Source organism: Macaca mulatta, chromosome 8 (genome assembly GCF_049350105.2).
Source record: "Macaca mulatta isolate MMU2019108-1 chromosome 8, T2T-MMU8v2.0, whole genome shotgun sequence".
Classification (NCBI taxonomy): Eukaryota; Metazoa; Chordata; class Mammalia; order Primates; family Cercopithecidae; genus Macaca; species Macaca mulatta.
The window spans coordinates 62422156-62437830 of NC_133413.1; the positions used below are offsets into that span (position 1 = coordinate 62422156).

The following is a 15675-nucleotide window of genomic DNA, read 5'->3' on the forward strand; positions in this document are numbered from 1 at the left end:
ATTATTCTAAGGGAAGTAACTCAGAAATGGAAAATCAAATACCACGAGAACATCTATGTTCTCACTGATATGTGGGAACTAAGCTATGAGGATGCAAAGGCATAAGAATGATAAAATGGACTTTGGGAACATGGAGGTCAGGACGGGAGGGAGGGTGAGGAATAAAAGACTACAAATAGGGTGCAGTGTATACTGCTCTGGTGATGGGTGCACCAAAATCTCACAAAGCACCACTAAAGAACTCACTCATGTAACCAAATACCACCTTTACCCCAATAACCTATGGAAAAATAAAAAAATTAAAATTAATAAACAAATAAGGCTGCTCTTGCTCATCACTATTCAGTTATACTGGAGGCCACAACTGGCAAATCTGGCAAAATAAAAAAACCAGGAGGGAAAAAAATAAAACTGTATAAAATTTATTCAAATATATGATTTCCTATAAAAAAACTAAAATAATCAAAAGAGATAGTATTGGATTTAATTAATGTATAAAAACAATTAAAGGAATAACATACAATTTTAATAAACTACATCACTGAAAAATATAAAATATCTGCAACCAAATGTGACAAAAGATATTAGACCTTACAGCCAAACCATACTTAATAAGGTCTAAGAAAAAAGAGGTGCCATATTCATGGACTGGGGGACTCCCTATCATAAACATGTTGATTCTTGCATAAACTGATCTATAAATTCAAAGTGATTCCCAAGGAACTCCCAAAGAGGAGTGTGTGTGCGTGTATGTAATCTGAGAAGCCAATTGTGAAATTTAAAGTCTACAGTCTACAAGTTCAAGAAACTCCTAGCATATAAAGTGAAGGGATTTATCGTACTAGATCAAGAATTATTGTAAACCTCCAGTAAATAAAATTGTGTAGTGTTGGCACTGGGTTATATGATCTGACTAATAAAACAGAAAAGAAAGCCTAGACACACATCAAAAATACATGAAAACTTACGACAAAGTTAACACTGCACATCAGAGAAGAAAAAAAAAATTTTCAAAAGATGGTTCTCAAACAGTTGATCAATAAAGTAAAAAAAGAAACCGGACTATTATTTCTCACCATACACAAAGATCAATTCCAGCTATTGTGCAGATTTAAATGTGAAATGCAAAATCACAGACCTTCTGTAAGAAAATATAGGTTAATATTTCCATGACCTTGAGACTAAGGGTGAAGGAAGATGAATCTGGCAATTAAAATTGAAAATGTCAATTCATCAAAAAACATCATAAACAGAGTAAGAAACCATAAACTGAGAAAAGATACTTGCAACACATATAATTGACAGTGGAATAATATCTAGACTGCAAAAGGAAATCCCACAAAACAATTTTTTAAAAGAAATTACTCAATAAAAAATTTTACAAAAGACTTGAACGGCACTTTGCAGAAAACCAAGAAACACTTGTAGATAAAACCCCCTTAATAAATAACCTTCATGAGTTACAAAGTTCCCTAAGAAGATATTTCACACTGCCAAACAGGCAAAAGTCTGTCATGTGTAGGTGAAGATGTGGAATAACTGGGATATTTAAACATTGCTAGAAGAAACATACTGTTTAACATACTGTTAAACTATTTGGGAAACAAATTTGCACCACCTAGGTAAAAGTGAATAGAAATGATTTCCTACGACCCAGTAATTCTACTCCTAGATGTGAACTCTAAGCAGACTCACACATGTCACAAGACATAAAAGAATGCTCACAACTGAACTATTGAGGGGACAAAAAATGTCCACCAACAGTAGAATAAACTGTGAAGTGTGAATGTAACAGAACAACATACGACATGGGGCAATCGCAGAAAGGTAATGTGAAAAAGAGAGCTGCCGAATGCATACAGTAGGATCCTAGCATGTATGAAGCCAAATACATTGTTAGGGGATGCAGGCATGTGATAAATTGAGAACAAAAGGCAGATTATGATAAACACAAAATCCCGCCTCCTGAGCAGGGAGGGATTAAGATGTGGTTGGGAAGGGGCACACAAGAGACTGTAAAGCTATCAGTTGAACCTAATGGGTACACACATATGTACCTACATGTACACTAAATTATTTCTTATACTTCATATTTTATAAATTTCCCTATCTACTGAATATTTCATAAAAATAAATTTTAAAAAACTTCCATACTCTTCAGAGATGGCAATAGTCAAGACAGTGAGATGTCCAAATAAAGACAACTGTATGCCATAATTGAGCATATCCATAGGTATACTGAGATTGCCTATATTTAAAAAGAAGAAGACAAACATAAAAGTCAGGCCATGGGAGAATAATGCTTAATTATACGTAATTGTTTATTTAAAATAATTTTCCAAGTCTTCCAATGATTTAACAGGCTTTGCTTCACTTTTATCATCTCAAACAGCTAGAAATCAACACACACTTTTTGTATTGTATTTTACCACTATGTATGCTATTTTAACATTTTTCTTTATTAAGAACCAAATATATTGACCAATAAGCAATATATATTTAAATTATCTTCTTGGGTAGCTCTGAGGTTGCTGATGGCTTCTTGGGATTAATCTGATGCTGGAAGCTATCTTAGGCCCTGTCTCTAACTCACTATGTTTCAGGCAAAACATGCCACAGTTCTAGGTCTGTTTTCTCATCTGCAAAATAAACACCCAAATTAGATGATACTTGTTGTTTTATCTGGCTATAAAATTCCATCACTGTATTCCCCATCATTTTCACTTACTTTTACTTAATCTTTATTTACTAATTTTCCACCTATAAAGCATAATTTTCCATACTCAAGTAAACATAAATTCATTTAAAAAAAACACAAACCCAAAATATTCTTATTCTATCTGCATTAATAGATAAAAAGGCTTTAGCTCTAATTTTCATTTTTTATTTCTACCTCTTAAAGTCAATGATAAAGTCACAAGTGTAAAATGAATGCATTTAAAAACATAAAAGATACACTTCAATGACAAGAAATATGCAAAGATCATGAAAATCTACTGTACACTTTGCCAAGGTCAAAGAATAAAAGACAATATGGAAAAGTCAATCTTCAAATATATCCTTAACAAAAACTCTCTCCTACATAGTAAAAGCATCACCTAAACAGCAGCTCCAACCAAAAAATTTTTTTAAAAAAAGCAGGGGAGATGGGACAGATAACTTTCTCCAGGTTTTCCAGATAAAAACATGTGGTCACCAGGAATTCAAGGTAACTTCAAAAGCCGCATTTAATTCAAAATAAAATGAACATTTCTGACAGATGAAAACAGTATGAAACTGATTTTTTTTCTTTCCTAGATACAAATGATATGGGGCATTTCTTAACAGTTTAGTAATCATCTAAGAATAACTGTAGAAATAACCCCAAATCTACCATCCCAGCCACTGGTATAAAACAAACACCTTCCATGAAACTGTCTTTCACGTAACTAAAATATCCTCACTTACTTGGAACAATTTCGTGCTTACATGATCACAACCACTTGTTTTTAGATGCTGTGGGATTGTGGGATTACTGGAGCTGAGATTTTTGAAACAATATCTGATTCTTAGCAGAGAGGTAATAATCCTTTCACTATACATTGATTGGGCTTCCTTAACCAAATCTGAGCAACTACTATAATAATAATGCTGGTGGTAGTCCATGATACTCTCAAATTTTTCCCTTTAAGAAATATATAAGCCATGTAACTGTAGCAAATATGTTACATTGTACACTTTCTTAACCCGGAATGGCTGTTTTCAGGCCTTATTAGGAAAACAAACAAACAATGGTAGTTACTACCTGTTTTTTATCATTCATAAGCTACAATAAAGTTCAAATATGGACAGTTTAATTGTGTGACATTAAGTAAAAAACGAAAACCATTATAGTTTTACCAAAAGAAACACAAAAAATATGGGAAGAAGTGAAATGAACAGGGCATAGGTCCCAAAGATTACATTATGATTCTCAACAGGATTTTCAAAACAAAGGGTATCTACATACAATTTCTGTGAATATTTCTTATACTAGAAAGATCCAAAGCAAATGTAGGCTCAGCCCTACCTTGTCAAAGATAAATATTCAGATAAACTAGAAGTTCCATCTGCTAAAGTGCATCCGCTGACCAGGTCCACCCTGGCCCTGCTACTTACAGCCATCCAAGAAAGTGGCCTCACTCATGCTTATTCACTCATTCTGTGTCCTATCAAGAGTCACACAAAACAATGGTTTTGCTTTTTTTAAAAAACCAAATACTTTATATGGTGAACTACAGAAAAAACAATTCTAAATATACTTTTAAAATTCTAGAGAGTTGAGATAACCTTTCTTTAAATACTGAAAATGTAAAGGGTCCATATAAAGAGTTGTATTAAGTATATACTTTCTATTTTAATAATTCACTTGCTGTGCTCTTAAAATCTCTATGAGAGAAGCAGATATTTTACCCATGTCTTTTGGTAAGAGATTCAAAAGCAGAAGTAGCAGGGCTGTAAAATTTCATAAAATTTGTGGGATTTTTTTAAAGCTAAATTATTCAATATCTTGTATTGTTATTGCACTCATGTATTGCCCGGAATATATATACAGCAACCCAGCAACAGTGATTGCAACACAAATAAGGTAAATAGGTCTACAAAGCATTTGATTTCCTTATTAGATAAATGAAGTTTTCATAGAGGAAATGCAAACAACTGCAATTCAGATCAGGTTATATAAGCTTAACAATTATTTAAACCTTATATAAAATTAAATCTAACCCTCACCACTACAAATCTGTAAGGAATCAGAAAAGGATTTATAGTACACAAGTCTTGACTACTGTTGCATTCCACTTTGAAACCACTCTAAGCTAAAACAACATTTTACCAAGATTTAAAGAAAAATAGATTTTATAAAAGGGATTCTTTTATTCACTGAATACATCATTTGTGTTACTGACAGAAACAAGTGATAATTTTTTTCCACTATAATTTGCTCTGATGAAAGAAGTAATTCTTTTAACTCCTAACAAATGCTACATTTTCAAGACTAAAGGAATTATCAGTAGGCATTCTTTCTTCTTGATCTAAGTTATTTGTCTCTAAAATATGTCAAGTAAGCTTTTAAAGATTCAGGGAGGGGCAGCTTCATGATTTTTTCTCTCAGTAAATTTTGAGGTGGCTCCTCTGGCTTCATCGCTTCACTGTGATCTTTTTCTTCCTCTTCTTTGTTATCTTCTTCCATTTTTTCATCCTCCTCACTGTCTAGAGGCTGAGGAATAAGCTGATTACCCACAAATACGTAAGTGTTAATTCTCTGTTTAACTCTCTTTCTTTTCCTTTTGGGTGGAGCCCTTTGAGGAATCCCCTTGGCCTGCATCTCATCATTTATGAAATTTCTAAGTGTGCGTCGAATGTAAATACGAGCCAAGTCCTGTAGATTCCTGACAGCACAGGGAGCTAAAAACAAACACAAAACACAAGAAAGAAAACATTAATCTATTGTTCACTTTTTTACATAAAACAAAACGTGTTTCTTAGCACATTTTAGAAAATACACAAAATATAAAAACTCTACCTTTCATCTAACAAAGGTTTCGGAGTAGTCATCATATGCCAAGGACCAATGGATAGCACAGAAGTTAAAATGTACAGGGGCGTGTGTGTGTTTGTGTGTTGGCATTTATATGCATAAAAGTTCTCTGGAAGCGTAAGAATTTAGAAACAGGGTACATGACCATGAAATAATTAGGAGACAAGAGCAGGAGAGAGACTATCCTGCATATCTTTTATACTTTTTGATGTATAAATCATACGAAAAGTACTATCTATTCATAACAACAGAAGTGAGATCCCATCCCCTATATAGTTTTTGTTTCTTTGTTTTGAAACAAGGTCTCACTGTAGCCCAGGCTGATTGTGTAGTGGCACAATCATGGTTTACTGGAGCCTCAACCACCCAGGCTCAGGTGATCCTCCTGCCTCAGCCTCCCAAGTAGCTGGGACGGAAGTGCACGCCAGCACACCTGGATAATTTTTTAATTATTTGTAGAGAGGGAATCTTACTATGTTGCCTAGGCAGGTCTCTTTAACTCCTGAGCTCATGTGAGCCTCTCATCTCAGCCTCCCCAAATATTGAGGTTACAGGTGTAAGCCATCATGCCCGGCCCTCTATATGTAAAAATGAACAAAAACCATCTGCTCTGCCCATTTTCCAAAATTGTTCACTAAGTTGTTTAACATTCATCAATAAGTAAGTATTAACCTATATCTGCCAGGCACTGTTAAAGAACCCATGTAGACACACTGGATGATTTAGATCACCAAGTCTGCACTCCCTGCACTTATGCAACTTACATAATCAGGGAGGAGTTGGTAAACAAAAATCAATTATAAAGAAGAAAAATAAGGAATACAAGAAAAAAAACAAAACATCAATGATATGACAGAAAAAGTGGGGTTCTGGTTTCTTTCTTTTTTGTTTTGAGACAAGAGCTTTGCTCTGTCACCAGGCTGTAGTGCAGTGGAGTGATCTCAGCTACTGTAATCTCCGCCTCCCGGGTCCAAGTGATTCTCCTCCCTCAGCATCCTGAGTAGCTGGGCCTACAGGCGTGTGCCACCACGCCTGGCTAATTTTTTGTATTTTTAGTAGCGATGGGGTTTCACTGTGTTAGTCAGGATGGTCTCAATCTCCTGACCTTGTGATCCACCCGCCTTGGCCTCCCAAAGTGCTGGGATTACAGGCACGAGCCACCACACCTAGCCCTGGTTGCTTTCTATTGGGTGGTCATAAAGGTCTCCCTGAGAAGATCATGTCCTAGCTAAGATCTAGATGATGTAACAGCCATGTAAACATCTTGGAGGCAGAGGGAACAGCAGAGCCCTAAAAGGTAAACGAGCTTAGCATGTTAAAGGAGCTGAAGGAAGGCTAGTGCAGATGAAGTTCGGAGCATGAGAATAGCCGGAATACTTTGGTAATCCACTTGAAATATGAACACACTCTAATGGAGAGTGGCAGTATAGATGGGAGAGATGGACAAATTCCAGGTATAATACATTCTGAAGATAGGATGGAAACGGATTGGCTGTAGGGGATGAGAGAGGGAAAAAAATAATCAAGGAAAACATCTAAGGTTTTGGCCTGAGCAACTGGGCAGATGCTGGTATCAGTTACTGACATGACAAAGACAGAGGAGAGAACAGGTTGAGAAGAAAATTTTAAAATGTACTTAGTTTGTGTTAGATGTGAATTGTCTATCATTTATCCAAAGTGGAGATTTCAGAGATAATTAACAACTACAATGTCATACTCGTCACCATTTTCAATGTTTTACAAGTAATAACTCAATGTTAGGAGATTACGTACTGAATGCAGGTTTTGACTGCAGAGGGTATGCTGCCTTTCCCACCATAAGCCACCATAAGATCACGACTCTGGAGCTCAGGGGCAAGGTCGGGGCTGGAGATGCTAATCCCATGTCAGCAGCCCATCGTGACATGCAAAGACCAAGAGTAGAGGAAAGCACCCAGAACTAAGCCTGAGAGAGCTCTGTAAAGGAACAGAGTGAAGAATAAATCTACCCTAAAGTTTTAGAAATTATAAAGGAGCTAGGAAATAGAAACTGTATCAGTCTTTTCAGCTGATCTTGGCTCTTGAATTTTTCTGTTACTGGTATTCTCTGTCAACACTGTAATTATGTTCTTCCTTTGCCAATACTGCATGCTATTCCAGCGATGTATCTTTCAATCCTAAATCATCAGAGGAATACCTGAAATTTATCAAGACCAACTGGACCCAGCATGGAAAAAGATTCAGACTTGACTTTAGTAGCTGCTAACACTCAGAACTCCTAAAGTAGCAGTCATGTGAGCGTCATTTAAAAGTTCTTTTGGGCCAGGCACAATGGCTCAAGCCTGTAATCCCAGCACTTTGAGAGGCTGAGGCAGACGGATCACTTGAGCCCATAATCTTGAGACCAGTCTGGACAACATGGTGAAATCCTGTCTCTACAAAAAAAAAAGAAAAATTAGCCGGGCATGGTGGTACATGCCTGTAGTCCCAGCTACTCAGTAGGTTGAGATGGGAGGATCATCTGAGCCTGGGTAGGTCAAGGCTGCAGTGAGCCATGGTCATGCCACTGCACTACAGCCTGGGTAACAGAGTGAGACCCTGTCTCAAAAAATTTTAAAAATAAAATTAAAAAGTTCTTTTGACTGACACAAAACCTTTTAGATAAGTCTCAGTCCTAATTATTCAAACATCCTCCATATTGTCTATTCCTTAAGAGTACCTTGTTTCCAATGCCTCCAGTTATGAGATTAGGATTTAACAGATGAGACAATACTAATCCTGACTGCTAGGAAAACTTATTTTAAATTTAAATAGAAAAAGAGGGAATCCTCCCTAACTCATTTTACGAGGCCAGCATCATCCTGATACCAAAACCTGGTAGAGACACAACAAAAAAAGAAAATTTCAGGTCAATATCCCTGATGAACATCGATGGGAAAATCCTCAATAAAATACTGGCAAACCAAATCCAGCAGCACATTAAAAAGCTTATCCACCATGATCAAGTCTGCTTTATCCCTGGGATGCAAAGATGGTTTAACATATGCAAATCAATAAATGTAATCCATCACATAAACAGAACCAACAACAAAAACCGTATGACTATCTCAATAGATGCAGAAAAGGCCTTTGACAAAATTCCACACTCCTTCATGCTAAAAAAACTCAACAAATTTGACATTGATGGAACATATCTCAAAATAATAAGAGATATTTATGACAAACCCACAGCCAATATCATACTGAATAGGCAAAAACTGGAAGCATTCTCTTTGAAAACCAGCACAAGACAACGATGTCCTCTCTCACCACTCCTATTCAACATAATATTGGAAGTTCTGGCCAGAGCAATCAGATAAGAGAAAGAAATAAAGGGTACTCAAATAGGAAGAAAGTAAGTCAAATTGTCTCTGTTTGCAGATGACATGATTGTATACTTAGAAAACCCCATCATCTCAGCCCAAAATCTCCTGAAGCTGATAAGCAACTTTAGCAAAGTCCCAGGATACAATTCAATGTGCAAAAATCACAAGCATTCCTATACATCAAGAACTCCTAAAGTAACAGACAAACAGAGAGCCAAATCATGAGTGAACTCCCATTCACAACAGCTACTAAGAGAATGAAATATCTAGGAATCCAACTTACAAGGGATGTGAAGGACTTCTTCAAGAAGAACTACAAACCACTGCTCAAGGAAATAACAGAGGACACAAACAAATGGAAAAACATTCCATGCTCATGGATAGGAGAATCAATATCATGAAAATGGCCATACTGTCCAAAATAATTTATAGATTCAATGCTATCCCCATCAAGCTACCATTGACTTTCTTCACAGAATTGGAAAAAACTACTTTAAACTTCATATAGAACCCAAAAAGAGCCTGCATAGCCAAAACAATCTTAAACAAAAAGAACAAAGCTGGAGGCATCACACTACATGACTTCAAACTATACTACAAGACTACAGTAACCAATGGTACTGGTACCAAAACACATATACAGACCAATGGAACAAAACAGAGGCCTCAGAAATAACACTACACATCTACAACCATCTGATCTTTGACAAACCTAACAAAAACAAGCAATGGGGAACAGATTCCCTACTTAATAAATGGTGTTGGAAAAACTGGCTAGCCATATGCAGAAAACTGAAACTGCACACCTTCCTTACACTTTACACAAAAATCAACTCAAGATGGATTAAAGACTTAAACATAAAACATAAAACCATAAAAACCCTAGAAGAAAACCTAGGCAATACCATTCAGGACATAAGGATGGACAAAGACTTCATGACTAAAACACCAAAAGCAATGGCAACAAATGAAAAAACTGACAAACGGGATCAAATTAAGCTAAAGAGCTTCTGCACAGCAAAAGAAACTATCATTACAGTAAACAGGCAACCTATAGAATGGGAGAAAATTTTTGCAATCTATCCATCTGACAAAGGTCTAATATCCAGAATCTACAAAGAATTTGAACAAATTTACAAGAAACAAACAAACCCCATCAAAAAATGAGCAAAGGATATGAACAGACACTTCTCAAAAGAATACATTTATGCGGCCAACAAACATATGAAAAAAAGCTCATGATCACTGGTCATTAGAGAAATGCAAATCAAAACTACAATGAGATACCACCTCCAGCCAGTTAGAATGGCGATCATTAAAAAGTCAGGAAACAACAGAAGCCGGCGAGGATGTGGAGAAATAGGAATGCTTTTACACTGTTGGTGGGAGTGTAAATTAGTTCAATCATTGTGGAAGACAGTGTGGCAATTCCTCAGGGATCTAGAACCAGAAATATCATTTGACCTAGGAATCCCATTACTGGGTATATACTTAAAGGATTATAAATCATTGCACTGTGCATGTAAACATACATGCACACGTATGTTTACTGCAGCACTGTTCACAATAGCAAAGACTTGGAACCAACACAAATACCCATCTGTGATAGACTTGATAAAGAAAATGTGGCATATATACACCAATTATGAAACAATTTTTCATAACAATTTATGAAGTCTCTTCTGTCCCTGAACTTTAAACAATGCATCTTTCTTTTTAGAATGTCTTCTCCCCAACCCCAATAAAAAAAACCACAGAAAGAAACAGGATTTTTAAATGTAATAAAATTAGTGGCGAATCAAGATGAAAAATTATGACTCCACTTTAGTAAGTTGTTTAATATGAGAAATTTGATTACTACGAGATACATTTGGCAAATAATTTCTATATTATTTTTGGTTTTTTTTATAGTCGCATTCTTTCATATTTTAATTCCCTACAATTAAGGAATAATGTCCTCTCAACAGCAAGCTATTTTGACTTACTTCTCTACACCCACAAAAACTTATTCTCCATACATCCTATTAAATTTTGGCAAATACCAATTTTTAAAACTTTTTTCATGCTCTATTACTATATGAAGCTTTTTTTTTTAGAAATTCACATAATTCCTGACTTTTTATAAGTTACTGTTGGTTACTGATGACTTTTCTCTTTATTGTAGAATTTCAAGTACAGTAGTCTCCCTTTATGCAGTTTCACCTTCCACGGTTTCTGCTTTCTACGGTCAACCAAGGTCTGAAAATATTAAATGGAAAATTTGAGAAAGAAGCAATTCATACATTTTAAATTGTGAGCTGTTCTGAGTAGTGTAGTATAATTTCATGCTGTCCTGCCTGGGATGTGAATCATCCCTCTGTCTACCATTTCTGCACCATATATACCACCCATCTGTTAGTAACTTAGCAGCTGCCTCAGTTATCAGATAGAAAAAAACATAATACATACAGGATTTTGTACTATTTGCAGGCCCAGGCATCCCCTGGAGGGTAATGGAACATATCCCCCAAGGATAAGGAGTGATGACTGTATACACAGAAAAGAGTCAATGGTTTAATAACTCCCATATATCTGGGCACTCAGCTTCAACAATTATCACTCTTCCCATCACCACCCCAGATTATTTTGATGAAATATTTAGACATATCATTTAGTCTGTAAATGTTTCAGAGGTATAATGGATTTTTTTTTTAATTTAGGCTCCTTTCCATTTTACCCTATTCTATTGAATTTATTCCTATTTTACATTCACTGTTACAAATGTCATTCAATCCAACCAATAGCAGTCTTACCAGCTACTTAGATTTGTGTTGAAATTCTTAAAATGAGGGAAAATGGAAATTGTGCATTCATAGCATATTATCTATGTCATTAATGAATTATGTTATTATAAAAATATATTTACAACCAAAATGCTTCTAAAATAAACAAGAAAACGATCAGATAAAAAATAGAATGACTACTGATAGAATTCTGAGATTTTAACAGTGTCAAAGTAAAATAGTTAAATAGCTGCTGCACAGAAATCAACAAGGGATTCTATAGGCATTCTTAGGTATGACACTTATGGTTGGGCCACTGTCAAAGCCAAGCTGTGTCAGAAAATTTTTTCATTACTTCCTTTTATTACTTCCCATCCAGTTAGGATAATTAAAACAAAATTATCATAAACTATAATTCTAATGTTTGAAAACTAGGAAGAAAATAGTTTTGTTATTATTGTTGCAAGGAGTTTTAAGTAGGGACCGGTAACTACAGTATAGCCTACTATTGCAAATAGTACTAATATAGCATAAATATATAGAGTATACAGATAGTCCCTGACTTCTAATGGTTCAATGTAGGATTTTTCCACTTTACAATGTGTTTATCAGGATGTAACCCCACCTTACGCTGAGGAGCTCCTTATGTCTCACAATGGGGTTCGGGTTTCTACTAAATGAGTATCACTCTTGCAACCAAAGTAAGGTCAAACCATCCTAAGCTGGGGACCATGTTCTGTGTTACCAGCATTAAATCCATTTTCCACTCAACAACGTTCATGATTTACAATGGGTTTATCTGGCCATAGTCCCACCATAAGTCAAGAAGCATCTGTAGTCTACTAAAAAGTAGAATTCATGGAAACAATCATATAATGCATACACAGCCAAGTGATAATCACTGATTCTGGTGCTAGAAAGAAATGGATGTCCTATATTTTTCTGTGTCTCAGTGATACCTGTTTTTGACTAGATGGGAAGTTTAAATAAACATTTCAACACAGTAACCTCATGTTTCCAGTCTCCTTTATGATAATCCTTTGTTTTTTTATCATTCTTATTTTAGCTTTAATTTTGTTTTATATGGACTGTTACATATGGATTAAAATCCTTTTTGTAAGTAGCGAAAGTATAGATTACTAACAAGTATATTTGGGAAAACTGGTTGCTAACATTTTCCGAATTATGAAAGGTTGAAACTGTTTTAGAACTGACTGCTTAACTTCCTTCTAAATGAGATCACAATAACAGCACAGAATCAGAATCTATGACTCTCACAAATCTGTAAAGAGTGGTCAACGTATCACCTTTGACAGTGGCTCCCATTAGAGAAAAATGCTTGCAAAGCACTCTCCCAAGCTCAAGCTGAAGAAACATTTACGCCGCTAACACTCTGAGCAAGCAACACTCACCACAGAGCCATGACAGCCTCTCTGCATCACTGCACACATTCTTCCTAAGGGTGGAGGAATGGCTAGGCTTGTATATTTCAGGTATATAAAAAGCAGCTGGCCATGTTTGGCTGTCATTCCTTTCTCTTTTCCTCTGGGATGTGCCTACTTTCGTCTGGGACTCACACACATTGACTAGGCTCTATTCACCATATATTTACAGGTAGACTCTCATGGTGGCAGGCTGGCGCCACTGCCTGAAACTGGGTGGGTGGTTGGGTCTAATGTAAGGGTTGTGAAACCCTGTCTCTACTAAATATACAAAAACTAGCCAGGTATGGTGGTGGGAACCTGTAATCCCAGCTACTCAGGAGGCCAAAGCAGAAGAATTGCTTGAGCCCAGGAGGCAGAGACTGCAGTGAGCTGAGATCGTGCCACTGCATTACGGCCTGTGTGACACAGTGAGACTCCATCGTAAAAACAAAACAAAACAAACATTACTTCATATAATTTTCAAAAACACTCCAAATGTCCCAAAGTCATGCGGCTCAAAAGAGAGTAGAATGAACACTGAAAATAAAATTGTATCTTTCTATAAACCCAAGTTCCTATGAAATAAATTCATTTAAAAGGCAAACTAAGTCAAGAGGTTCCTTTTTGGTAAAGAATTTTACCTCATGGTTAAAAATACTATGATCTAAGCCAAACCAATTAATACCACTCTCTCCTCTCCATTTCAAGCTCTCATTTGCTCCATTACGTTGATCACTCCCTCCTTGAAACTTTTCTTTCTTGGTTTTCAACACCCTGGGACCTGACCCTAGTTTGCCCCCACCACCTTTGACCCTTCCTTCGCTAATCCATTTTCCTCCATTTTATCTCTAAATTGGTGAACCTCAGGTCCAACTCCAATATCTCTTCTTTATTTCTACTCTCCGCTAAGTGATCTCATCCATTTCTATCTATCCCTAGCCTAAAATGCCATGTTCATGTTGAGGGGTCTCCATTTATACCTTGCTCATGAAGCAGGTTTGTGCCACCTGACATTTGTCTGTATGGTAACAGACAACTCAAACACGATTAAAGGAAAATGTCAGATCTTTCTATTCCTATTTCCAAATTATGCCACTTCCAGTCTTCCTAGCAATAGTAAATAACACCAGCACTCAGCTAGCCTCAAGGGAAAACAAATTCCTCTTTTCCCTCCACCCACACTCTCCCCAGTCAGCTATTCTTCTGCCTTCAGACAACACTATCCACACCAACATCCACTCTCCCGTAGGTGTTTAAGAAAAGCCTCCTGACTGGCCTGCCTGCCTTTTTTTCCTATGATAATCCATCCTCCACAGCCAGCCAATGAGCTTCTGCCACTCTGGACCCTATGCCTGGTCTGAGAATGACCAAGTTCTCTTCAGACTAGATAAAGCCTTTTATATTTATTGTGTCTCTGTATGAAAAAATGCTGCCACTAAATCTTGACGTGGCAAGTTTTTTTATATCATTCTGGTCATAATTTAGATGTTGCTTTGGCAGAAAGGTCTTCCTTACCACCATACCTATAGTAGATACCCTTCCCACAACCAGTAACTTGCCACATCACAAACTATAATTAATAAATTTGGTTTTGGTTTGACCTGCCCCTTCTTCTTATGTTTCCATGAAGGTAGCTAACAGTGTCTGGTATAAGGTGAGGGCTTTACTTTACCAAAACAAAACAAAACAAAACAAAACAAAAAAAAAAAAAAAAAACTGAGGCCCAGCGAAGTGGCTCATGTCTATAATTCTAGCACTTTGGGAGGCTGAGGCAGGTAGACCACTTGAGGTCAGATGTTTGAGACCAGCCTGGCCAACATGGTGAAACAGCATCTCTTCTAAAAATACAAAAATCAGCCGGGCGCGGTGGCTCACGCCTGTAATCCCAGCACTTTGGGAGGCCGAGGCGGGCGGATCACAAGGTCAGGAGATCAAGACCACGGTGAAACCCCGTCTCTATTAAAAATACAAAAAATTAGCCGGGCGCGGTTGTGGGCGCCTGTAGTCCCAGCTACTCGGGAGGCTGAGGCAGGAGAATGGCGTGAACCCGGGAGGCGGAGCTTGCAGTGAGCCGAGATCGCGCCACTGCACTCCAGCCTGGGCGACAGAGCTAGACTCCGTCTCAAAAAAAAAAAAAAAAAAAAAATACAAAAATCAGCCAGGCGTGGTGGCGCACACCTGTAATCCCAGCTACTTGGGTGTCTGAGGCACAAGAATCACTTGAACCCAGGAGGCGGAGGTTGTAGTGAGCCGACATGGCACCACTGCACTCGAGCCTGGGCAACACAACGAGACTCTGTCTCCAAAAAAAAAAAAAGGCTGAATAAATCCACTAAATATCTTACTGTATAAGTATTTAATTCTTCATAATTACATAGTTTTAAATCCCAAGCATAAAAGCCAAACACCGTAAGTCACAATCCAATCAGAAAATATGAAGAGCTACTTACGGAGTCCCACAGAATCTGGTTTGCCATGATCATTCTTACTTGGTTGCACAAGTGGAGCAAATGAAACAGCAAGGATATTTTTACTTTCCCAAGTGTTCTGTCCAGTTCGCATAATCTGTGTTAACTATTTAGAGAAAA

The 15675-nt window shown here is 36.9% G+C and overlaps 1 protein-coding gene across 7 annotated transcripts in view; it reads right to left on the reverse strand.

Annotated features, from left to right (window-relative positions):
* Positions 1-2303: 2303 nt before the first annotated feature.
* Positions 2304-15675, reverse strand: part of PCMTD1 (protein-L-isoaspartate (D-aspartate) O-methyltransferase domain containing 1) — an 82835-nt gene continuing 69463 nt past the window's right edge. For 6 of the 7 annotated variants that reach the window (XM_077942721.1, XM_015145338.3, XM_015145339.3 and 3 more), the window contains 2 exons: positions 15538-15661; positions 2304-5424 (listed from right to left, as the gene is read on the reverse strand). In XM_077942721.1, the coding sequence (XP_077798847.1) occupies positions 5057-5424; positions 15538-15661 (492 nt within the window). In that variant the 3' untranslated portion in view covers positions 2304-5056. The remainder of the gene's footprint in view (positions 5425-15537; positions 15662-15675) is intronic. The other variant, NM_001260718.1, reaches the window with a different exon arrangement.